The 12,027-nt window shown below is 39.2% G+C and overlaps 1 protein-coding gene across 4 annotated transcripts in view; it reads right to left on the bottom strand.

Moving 5' to 3' along the window:
* Positions 1-12,027, bottom strand: part of GOLGA4 (golgin A4) — a 95,221-nt gene that overhangs the window by 12,713 nt on the left and 70,481 nt on the right. For all 4 annotated transcript variants that reach the window (XM_066350933.1, XM_066350931.1, XM_066350932.1 and 1 more), the window contains 4 exons: positions 9,591-9,704; positions 7,342-7,362; positions 6,708-6,776; positions 3,471-3,546 (listed from right to left, as the gene is read on the bottom strand). In XM_066350933.1, coding sequence (XP_066207030.1) covers positions 3,471-3,546; positions 6,708-6,776; positions 7,342-7,362; positions 9,591-9,704 — 280 coding nt within the window. The remainder of the gene's footprint in view (positions 1-3,470; positions 3,547-6,707; positions 6,777-7,341; positions 7,363-9,590; positions 9,705-12,027) is intronic.

Here is a 12,027-nt window from a genome sequence, read left to right on the forward strand (position 1 = left end):
TCCTCTTCTTCCTCCTTCTGGCAGGACAATTTTAAAAGATTATACTTAGGAAATACAACAATTCCTTAACTGGTTTTCTCTCTTAAATATTATGCATTGGCTTCAGAGAGTCTACAATTACTAAAATTAACAATTATTTTTATTTTATTAAGACTTTAGCATCTCAGGCTAGTATTCTAGTTTTTCTAGTATTTCAAACCTAGAAGCACTAAGTTTAAATCAAGTTTTCTTTTTTTTAAATCGTTTTCAAAATTGTTTTTGAACACAGGATAAATAAAATAACTTGAAAATGCATGAAATATTAATGTCATTATAATGGTTTTCAAAGATTTTGATTCAACATCTTAAAAAGACTGATAAAAAAGTTATAGTTTATCTGGTAAGTTCTATTTCAATCTAAAATTAAAGACTATGTTTACAGTTTAGATATATGAAGTCACACTATGACAAACCTTAATCTGAATAATTTCATAATCATACATTATGTGAAGTCTATACTTGCATCAACTTCCAGTAGTATGGCACACTGGGTAATCTGAAAAGCCCTCTGCTTTTAAGAAACATCTAAATGCTGTGCAAAAACATTCTAAGACCATAAGAAATCCCAAAAGGGGTAGAGAAACACAAGAAAATGAAACCACAGAATTAATGTGGAGGCAAACGGGAATCTGGGGATACCGAGACAGTAAAAGCGCATATTGAGAGTTTTTGTCAAGAAACCAGAGCCTAGGCTTTGGGCCCCTGCAGGGGGAACTGTGCTTATGCTGGTGATAAGCGTGGTTACTGTGGGGAAAGAACAGAGAGAAGACTTAAGAGCAGCACAAGGAGGCTCAGAGGCACTACAGAGTTCCAGGTGGCAGAGTCAGGGTGTTAACTAGTCTTCATACTTGATGTGTGTACACTGCAAGTATTTATGTGTTTGAAATACTTCATTTTTAAAAAGTATATATTTTTGAAAGACCCAATTCACTCAAATCACACTTTGCAAATACAGAGCACCAAAAATTAAATAACGATAACACTCTATTATTTTCTCTTCGAAAAATACTTGTGTTTCATCCCTCGAGATCAGAGATTTTCAAACTTTTTCATCTCATGACACTAATTAATACTACAATTCTGTGACACATAAAAACAATATGTTTTTTGCCAATCTCACACACAAAAATAGATATAATTTTGATTAATTCATAGAGAATGGCTATTGTTGTGTTAGTTGTTGTCATTTTTTAAATTTGACAACCTAAGGGAAAAGAGGTCAGTGTCCCTGGTTAAACAGTCAGATACTGCATGTCTTAAAATCCCTGCGCACGACAGTGGGCCTCACAGCACAGGGGGAAATCACTGCTCCCGACTGCCAGAAAACGCAAGAGTTTGCGATGTTTTTCACTTGTCAGATTTTATTGTTTTAAACATTAGATTACTTATTTATAGACATTTTCCTGGAGAAGCAATTAATATTTTTCCTGCGTGGTGGGTGCTCATTTTACTCTTGCTCTTTAAGGCAGCAGCATGGTGAAGAGATTAATGTGCATATTGAACCAGATGATTTGAGTTGCTGACAGGATTAAATGAGCTGATACACAAAAATGTATTTCATAATAGTGCTTGGCACTTAGTACGTGTTGTTTACTAAATAAGTAATGTATGATCATTTTACAACCTAAAACTGAGAATAAAAGAAAATTACGTAGGAAATTTTTAAGTTGAAACCACCAAAAAGAATCAATACTATTTCGATGCACCGCTGAGCACTGATTCGGCAATTAAGGACCACTCACATATGCTGACTGAGCTGTGGCAAATGATCTTTGTAGCAGGAGTCCTCTCTGTAATGAACCATAATGAGTCATAGGAAACCTCCGAATGCTTTTTGAAAAGCATTTTAGAAAGAATCCAAAGCAAGTCCTTATTTAATTTAATTAAAAATTGTGTGGTAGTATCTTTTCTGTTATTTCATAGTAATAAGCGCTTTCAAAAATGCAAAATGGCTTAGCTTCAGGCCCTAGCACCTCCCACGAAAACACAGAAAGGTTTACATAACATGTAGCAAAATAAAACTATCCTTAATGCAGTGAGGCAGTAACGCTGAGAATGGCAGTTTGTTACGGGTGTTCAATGAAGATCATCTCAAGGGAAGAACTCCATATAGACCCAAGCTCAGGCTTTGAAACACTTTGTCAGTAGCTTTCATTATTTAAAGTGAGAATGTTTCCAACTTATCCTTCCCCAACTTGAATCTAAAAATACATACAAAATTATCTTCTCTTTAAATCCTGGTTTCAAATTTAGCAATTATATCATTATTGTAATAGTAAAAAAAAAAAAAGAAGCATGTGAAATACAGAACTGTGTGTGCATGAGTGTGCGTAGCAGATTATATAAATGCTTGCACACATATGGAAGAGTCTGAAAAAATATACATAAATTGTCAACTAGGTCCATTTGGAGAATGGAGAATAAGGTGGGAACCTGCAATTTCACTTACACACTGCAGCATTATTTAATTTTTTTTTGTATTTTTCTGAAGCTGGAAACTGGGAGGCAGTCAGACAGACTCCCACATGCGCCCGACCGGGATCCACCTGGCATGCCCACCAGGGGGCGATGCTCTGCCCATCTTGGGGCGTCGCTCTGCCGCAATCAGAGCCATTCTAGCGCCTGAGGCAGAGGCCACAGAGCCATCCTCAGCGCTCGGGCAAACTTTGCTCCAGTGGAGCCTTGGCTGCGGGAGGGGAAGAGAGAGACAGAGAGGAAGGAGAGGGGGTGGGGTGGAGAAGCAGATGGGCGCTTCTCCTGTGTGCCCTGGCCGGGAATCGAACCCGGGACTCCTGCACACCAGGCCGACGCTCTACCACTGAGCCAACTGGCCAGGGCCTTAAAATTTTAAACAACAGAAATTCATTAATTTTGTTTGAAATGACTACCATTCTTTCCTTAAAACCAGCTGTTATTGGTGAATCACAGAGGTAAATATATTCATTGTAAAGAATTAGATTAGCAAAGACAAAAATAAAAATCACCCATAAATCTACCAATAAGATAACCATGGCTGGTTGGCTCAGTGGTAGAGCGTCACCCTGGCATGTGGATGTCCTGGATTTTATTCCCGGTCAGGGCACACAGGAGAGGTGACTTCCATCCCTCTCCTTTCCCCTCTTCACTTTCTCTCTCTCTTTTCACCTTCTGCAGCCATAGCTCAATTGGTTTGAGTAAACTGGCCCCAAGCGCTGAGGATGGCTCCATGGAGCCATTTTAGCACCTCTGCCTTAGGTGCTAAAAATAGCTCGGTTGTAAGCATGGCCCCAGATAAGCACAGCATCGGCCCCAAATGGGGGTTGCCACGTGGATCCCAGTTGGGTTGCCTGTGGTAGTCAATCTATCTCCCCATCTCTCACTTGGAAAAGAAGGAAAACAAAAAGAGAGAGAGAGATAACCATGGACAACATCATATAAGAGATCGTTCTTACCTTTGTAAGGTGTCCCCACAGTTGTTGCATATACATTATTTTCATATTTCTTCAAACGGTCTTCTAAATTGTGAATCTAAAAATAATAAATATTTAAATCGTATCATAAAATTCACATGGAGACCGTATGTTTGAAAAAAAAAAAAAAGACTGCTGTAACCACTAGATATTTTAATGCTGAAAACAGCATGTTGGCAAATATAATTAATACAAATGGTTTCTTAGGTAACAAAAGAAAGAATATATAAACCAGGGGTCCCCAAACTTTTTACACAGGGGGCCAGTTCACTGTCCCTCAGACCATTGGAGGGCTGGACTATAAAAAAAACTATGAACAAATCCCTATGCATACTGCACATATCTTATTTTAAAGTAAAAAGACAAAACAGGAACAAATACAATATTTAAAATAAAGAACCTGTAAATTTAAAACAACAAACTGACCAATATTTCAATGGAAACTATGCTCCTCTCACTGACCACCAATGAAAGAGGTGCCCCTTCCAGAAGTGCGGCGGGGCCGGATAAATGGCCTCAGGGGGCCGCATGCTGTCCGCGGGCTGTAGTTTGGGGACCCCTGATATAAACTAAACTGTAACAAAAATGAAACTTCTGTGCCTCAAAGGGCGTCATCAAGAAAGTGAAAAGGCAATGTACAGAATGGGAGAAAATATTTGCAAAGCATATAGCTGATAAGAGTCTACTATCCAAAATATATAAACAACACTTAAAACTCAAAACATAAAAACAAACAACCCAACTAAAATATGGGCTAAGGCCTGACCTGTGGTAGTGCAGTGAATAAAACGTCGACCTGGAACACTGACATCACCGGTTCGAAACCCTAGGCTTGCGTGGTCAAGGCACATATGGGAGTTAAGGTTTCCTGCTCCTCCCCCTCTTCTTTCTCTTTCTCCCCCCTCTCCCCTCTCTAAAATGAGTAAATAAAGTCTTTTTTAAAAAAAGGGCTAAGGATTTGAATAGACATTGCTTCAAAGAAGCTATACAAGCAGATGATAAAATGCTCAACATCATTACTCATTAGGAAAATCCCTATTATCAATAAAACCGTAACAAAGTACCACTTCATATTAGGAGGGCTATAATCACAAAACTTGTTGATGAGTGCATAGCATAGAGAAATTAGGATCTTTACACTTCGTTGGCAGGCATATAAAATGATGCCACTATGTAAAATAGTTTGGTCATTTCTCAAAATGTTAAACATACCATTACTATATGATCTAGCAATTCCATTCCTGGGAATATACCCTAAAGAACTGTAAACAGGTATTCAAATAAAAACTGTACATAATGTTCCTAGCCGCACTCTTCACAACAGGTAGAAACAACCCAAATGTCCATCAACTGATGAATGGATAAAGAAAATGTGGTCTACAGCCACACAATGAAACATGACTCAGCCATAGAAAGGAATGTAGTGCCAATACATGCTACAGCATGGATGAATCTTAAAAACATCATAGTCACTGAAAGAATCCTGATAAAAAGGATCATGTATTATATGATTCTATTTATATTAAATAACCAACACAGGCAACATAGACCCAGAAAGCAGATTAGCGGTTGCTAGGGGCTAGGGGGAGAAGGTAAAGAAGAGTGATTGCTCAATGGATATGAGTTTCCTTTTGGGGTAATAAAATGTTTGGAACTAGATAATGGTGACAATTTCACAACACTGTGAATAAAGTAAATGACAATGAATTGCATGGTTTTAAAAATGGTTCAAATGGTTAATTTTGTTATATGTAGTTTACCACCACAAAAATAACTGATACAATATGTATTATGTTAGAACAATTTGAAGATGGTAAATAAGAGAATTTTAAAGCAGTAACCTTGGGAATAGATGAGAAAAGTTGCACCACTAAGAACTAGAAAAAAATAAAGTTATACTGGGACTTAGTACACAGTACTCGAATAACATTGTTTCAGTCCATTTCGCCCTGTTATAACACTGACGAGGGACAAAAATCAATTCCTGGCCAGGGCCACTGTCTGTGTGGAGTTGGCATATTCTCTCCACGTCTATGTGTGGGTTTCCTAAGGGTACTTAGTTTCCTTCCACATCCCAAAGATGTGCACATTAGGTGAAATGGCATGTCTACACTGTCCTGGCATGGTGAGTGTGGGGGTGTGTTAGTGGCCCTACGGTGGCAGGGCAAAGGGGGTCCTATCCACGGAGGGTTCCTGCGCTGGGCCCTGAGCTGCCAGGAGAGGCTCCGGCCACTCATGACCCTGAACTGGAAGAATAAGGTTGAAAAAGAATTCTCTTACTTGTTTTCATTAACCTTTCCTAAATGTTTATATAGCTCACATTTATCTCAATTTTTACTATTATAAGTGTTCTGGGTCTTTATATAGAAGTTTGGTAATATTTTTGTGACCAGAAATATGCTGTAGGAACTTAACTCTTATTTATATTAATCAGCCTATGGTAAAATTGGTTTCATTATATGTTGTTTTGCTTAAAGTTGCTGTTTTCAAGAACCCATCAAAAATATTAAGTGAGGACTTGCTGTACCTATCTTTATGAATTTTTTAAAAAAACTATTACGAAAAATTTCAAACATACTCAATACAGAAAGTATAGCACAATTAACACGCCTATATCCATCCATTAGCTAGTTTCAACAATTATCAAGATTTTTATATATTTGAAACTTAAGAAAACTGGAATATCCCTGGAGATTCAGCCTTCAAACTTAGCCTGCTGCCCTGCCTCACTACTCCTCTAGAAAAAGATTACTGAAGATCACGCGTCACAGAAACACATATATGGTGTTCGATGTCTGTGAGTCCTTCTATCCTTCTGTGTGTGCACACATGGTCCAACTGAAATCAAATTACTGGATGACACGTGGACAAGTCATATTTATTAAGTCAAGATAATTCAAATACTAAAAAAAAAGTAGTAAAAGATTGATGTCAATGTATTTTCCCTCTGATAAAAGCAAAGATAACTTTTTAAAAACTTAAATTACAAATTAAACAAATACAAACTGTTATCCAAAATGTTAAGCATTAGAAATAACATGCAAATGTTCTTGTTTAAGTGCAGGTAATCACAAATTGAGAGAGATCCTCTATAAATGTAAAACAAAATTGCAAAGCCAACTATTAAATCCATTCTTTTTTAGTTAAGTGAGGTCCAAGTACGTACTCACGTAAATTAAACAAGGTAGTTAAAATAAAAGGCACCCATCAGACCCATACCTGTTCTCTGAACTCCTGCTCTTTCAACTTTGAATCACTGATCAGAGTCGTCTTCTGTGCTAGTTGTGTCTGAAAGAACAAAACGTCAGGTCCCAAGGGCATGTGGGTTTCATCACCGGACACTTTTCTGCACTGCTTGGGAATTTTTAAAAATAAAAGTCTTGGTCCTGGCTAGTTAGCTCAGTGGTAGAGCGTTGGCCTGGCATGTGGATGTCTCAGGTTCAATTCCCAGTCAGGGCACACAGGAGAGGCGACCATCTGCTTCTCCACCCCTTCCTCTTCCCCTTCTCTCTCTCTTCCTCTCTCTCCTTTCCCTTCTCGCAGCCATAGCTCAGTTGGTTCAAGCATGTTGGCCTGGGGGCTGAGGGTGGCTCTGTGGAGCCTCTGCCTCAGGTACTAAAAATAGCTCGGTTGCCAGCCTGACCCGAGATGGGCAGAGCATCAGCTCTAGATGGGGGTTGCCAAGGTGGATCCTGGTTGGCCACATGAGAAAGTCTATCTTCGCCTCCTCTCACTTGGAAAAGAAGGGGAAAAAATAATAAATAAAATAGTCTCTTTATGTTTTAACTTAAAACACAGAATGCTCCTAAAAATGCACTACTATCATTCAAATTCAATGAAGATTTTATCTTACCTGTAGCTCCATAATTGTTACCTGAAAATAGAAAATAAAAAAAAGTAAGTGTATACAATAAAATTTTTATGAAAAAATAAAATGGAGTAATATGAAATTATTACAAGGAAATAAGAAATCAGTGGTATAGTCTTAAGAGTGGTCAGATCTGAGATGTGACAACTTTAAATATTTGCTTTTAAACCTGGTCTATTTTGTTATATAAACTATTATGTAAATATACACACACATAGGTAAACACAAACACAAAAAAAAACACCTGGAAGGTCACTCTCCAAACTTCTAACACTGATTACCACTTAGCAGGGAGGTGCCCACCAGGGAGGGTTGTGTTTGTGTGTGTGTGTGTGTGTGTGTGTGTGTGTGTGTGTATTTCTGTATTATATATATATATATTTCTGTATTACCTTACTCTTTTACAATAAGAATACATTCGTGTATTGTTTGCATAATTTATAAAAATTAAACATATTAACATCTATTTAAAGCATATAGGCCCTTTAAGGAAACCTCTAAATGACTACTTATGGGAATACACTCTGAGCTATAATCACAAATTATTTTTCATTCAATTGAACACTGATACACAATTCGAGATTTCACAGAAACAACAAAATACGCCTGGGAAGAAAAAGATAAAAATTCATGAAGAATAGAAGGTATTTCTTAGAGTAGGAATAAAAATTAATAATATTTTCTGTCTCTTCTTAAGACACAAGGCAAAGGATTCAGAACACCTAATACTAATTTCATAACCTTTCAGTACTCCACGACATCCCAACATAGATCCAAATGTCACTATATATGACATTAACACTTATTTTGATATCAAGGAGAACACGTTATTAGACAGTGAAATACATGTATTCTTCTCATAGGAGGTAGTACTTTATAGTACCTGCTATTCACATCCTGACCAAACGGCAAAAATAAATAAAATAAATAATAAAAAACGAAAACAACAGAACTTAGCAGCTATTAAAGAAACAGAGAAAAGTTCACACAGCTGGCTCAGTCTTAATAACTAAGAGATAGGTACTAACTGGCACAGCTTAGCAAAGCCCTTTATAAAGGCCTCGTCTCCATTTTGAGAAAGCCATCTGTGCCATTGGTGTTGGAAAACTGCTATCTGGTAAGTGGCATTCTGCAATGAATGCTCTGGACCTCACAGGAGCAGACACAAACAGTGCCCACCTACCTTCCCAGGCTCTCATGAGAATGCAATGAAAAGCCTATCCTGGATGAGGGAGATTATCTCGGGAAGTAAAGGTACATTGGTCGGTGTCTCAAACTGAGGCCCGCATGCCCTGCAGGTGTGCACTTGTTGGGGAGCACAGCAGGACAGGAAGCCACAGGGTAAACATGGCTTACCTTTCAGAGCATCAACTTTACTTAAAGATTGGGATAATAAAAATGCCTACAAACACAGTGCCTGATCTCTCTGAAGTCAGTCCAAGTTCTCAGAATAACCCATTACATTTGCGTCTGACCCATTAACTAGGGAGAAAAAAGGAATTGTTTTTCTTAAAGGTATATAACTAAGAACATTCCTATGTGACTACAAATAAGGCTATATTATCGAGTGGCATATAAAATTTACATGGATGTGTGTGTGTGTGTGTGTGTGAAAGAGACAGAGAGACAGGAAGGGAGAAAGATGAGAAGCATCATTGCAGCACCTTAGTTGGTCATTGATTGCTTTCTCATATGTGCCTTTACTGGGGGCCACAGCAGACCGAGTGACTCCTTGCTCAAGCCAGTGAACCTGGGTTCAAGCCAGTGAGCTGTGCTCAAACCAGAGGAGCCCACGCTCAAGCCGGTGACCTTGGGGTTTCAAACCTGGGTCCTCCGCATCCCAGTCTGATGCTCTATCCACTGCGCCACTGCCTGGTCAGGCTTACATGAATTTTTAATACAAACATCTAAAAATATAACCCTTCCTGTGGTCCATTTTAGCTCTGCATCAGGGCTATGGGGTTCCCTTTCTTCTGCGGGTCTTTCCACAGAAAAGGCTGGAAGCACTAGTAGACAGAAATGTCTAGGCTTTGTTTGACTCTGGCAGATTGGGTAATTATTGTGTGAGCTTGAACATTTCATTTAACCTCTTTGAATCTTAGTTCCTTTCCCTATAAAATGAAGGCAAAGGTTTTTGTCAGGACTGAACGACGCCATGTTAGTAAGCAAGTCAAGTGCTGTAAAGGAAATGACGATGTTTTCAGAAACATGGCGCCCCGTCCAGCTCCTCTCACTTTATTGTCCCCGGGGTTCTCTTCCTGCTGCAGCCTTTGCTCGTATTTCTTCTGAAGCTCCTCAAGTTGAGTCTGTAGGTCCATAACTTTTGCAGTCATTTCTTCTTCACGAGCCTTTAGAACAATATATAAAAATGTGTTAACAAGCATATCAGAAAGAACACAGTAGAGAGAAAACACAATACAGAGGAAACAATGTACTCTGTAGGACAGACAAGCACCTAACATTTCCTGAGTCAGCATCTGTGCTAGAAGAACATTTGGAATTGGAATAGTGATCAAATCTAAGTCGTGAAGACAGGACAAGTGTCTGCTGAGTAAGAGTTTAAACACTGGAAACAGGTATCTGATTTAACAAACGCTGACTTGCCGGTCTCAAAAACAAACAAAGATAGAGTCACCAGGGCACAAAATAAGGCAATGGACCACCATGGGACACGTGGAAAATCTAATTTTAAATACCACTTGTTGTGACTTTAGACCATCTGAAAAAGAACAAACCCCTCCTCTCAACATATGCAAAGCTGGGATCTCCTTCGTACCTCCCACTGAGGCACACTTAACCTAGCCCCTACCCCAAAACACCATCAACCAGGAACTGTGGTAAGTACATTACTGCCTGCAGTCTTGGTTGTTTTTATTCTACCATCGTATATCCTATGTGGATGTCTTTGTCAATGTGGCTTACTTAGTCTTGTTTGAAAGGACCATCTCTTAGCTACTTAGTCAGTTAGGCAAGATTTTACTGTATGACAATTAGTTATGACCAAGGTTTCTTTTGAAAGTTGTGGGATACCAATCTAAAGCAAACCCTCTAAGAATTACAAAAGAATTCTTAATGTGTTATTTCTAATTTAAGAAACAGTTCTATAGTTTCCTTTGTAAGAACTTTCTAGTCTTCTTGGAGGGTTAAAAAGCAGTACTACTTGCTTTGAAGTAAACTGTAAAAAAAACTAGTTAGATTGAATATTTATGCACATACATGGAAATTATGTTTTAAAGACTAGTTATTATGCCAAAGCCAAGTCACTAAACTACAATCACTGTCAAAAAAGGAACCCGTTTAGTGGCCAATGTGGCTTTAGGACTTAGCACTCCTCCCCGTGAAACTGCTCTGGGGTTGGGACTGAGGTGTTAGGGAAGCTCCTTTACTTCTCCCTTGAGATGTCACCACCTCTCTTTCCAAATAAATTCTTCCCTGCCCTACCATGTGTCACTGCCTTCAATTTACCAAGTGTCTAGTACGAGCCAAGTGTTCAGCTAGGTCCTTAAGACTGAAGATGAAAAACAAAACCCCTACCCACGAGATGCTTACAGTCTAGGGGAGAGGACAGATACCTTAATACATCTACACATACATCTATGGACATATGATAAAAATCACATTGTAAGTGAAGTAATAAATATTGAGGAGTTCCGAAGAAAACAGATGCAATTAGTTCCATTTAAGGGGTAAGTGAAAACGTACGATGCAGAAAGTATATTTAAAAAGCTAACTTTGGGTAGAAAAGAAAAAGGAAAAAGTTTGTTTGATTTTTGTTTCAGTTTGCACAAGGAAACACTGGAATATTACATAAGAAACTAATGGTTACCTGGGCAGTAAGAAGAGAGACAGGACATAGAATACAGAGAACAAGAATAGAGACAATCTTCTTTATAGACCATTCTCCAACTATACTTTGTCATGTGACTACATTCCATTCAATATATTTTTTTCTAAGTGAAACTTAAATCTTTGAACTTTTTAAAAAAGAGCAAAAAGAGATGGTAACAGCTGCACTAATGCATGAAGTTTGAGAGTGTGAGCTTCCAGCACACAGAAAAGCAGAAGCAAAGGTAAAATGTGGCGAAGACAAGCTAAAACTGAGTTTGGATGGAATACAGACTGGACTGGGGGAGGTATCACGGGGACAAAGAGAAGCCACTGGAGGCATTTCGGAAAGGAAGTGATATGATCACCTTTGTTTCAAGATAGAAAATGATGCTGACAGGAAGAGATGAATACCTTAGGAAAAAAGATCAGCCACAAGGAGATCAGGTGGAAATCAAAACAACAGATGAGACCAGATGAAAGATGGCAGCCCCCCAGACCAAGGTGGCAGCAGTCAAGTTAAGAGGAGAGGAACATGCCCTGGCCGGTTGGCTCAGTGGTAGAGTGTCGGCCTGGTATGCGGGAGTCCCGGGTTCGATTCCTGGCCAGGGCACACAGGAGAAGCACCCATCTGCTTCTCCACCCCTCCCCCTCTCCTTCCTCTCTGTCTTTCTCTTCCCCTCCCGCAGCCAAGGCTCCACTGGAGCAAAGTTTGCCCAGGCGCTGAGGATGGCTCTGTGGCCTCTGCCTCAGGTGCTAGACTGGCTCTGATTGCGGCAGAGCGACACCCCAAGATGGGCAGAGCATCGCCCCCTGGTGGGCATGCCGGGTAGATCCCGGTCGGGC

The sequence above is a fragment of the Saccopteryx leptura genome, chromosome 10 (assembly GCF_036850995.1).
Source record: "Saccopteryx leptura isolate mSacLep1 chromosome 10, mSacLep1_pri_phased_curated, whole genome shotgun sequence".
NCBI lineage: Eukaryota > Metazoa > Chordata > Mammalia > Chiroptera > Emballonuridae > Saccopteryx > Saccopteryx leptura.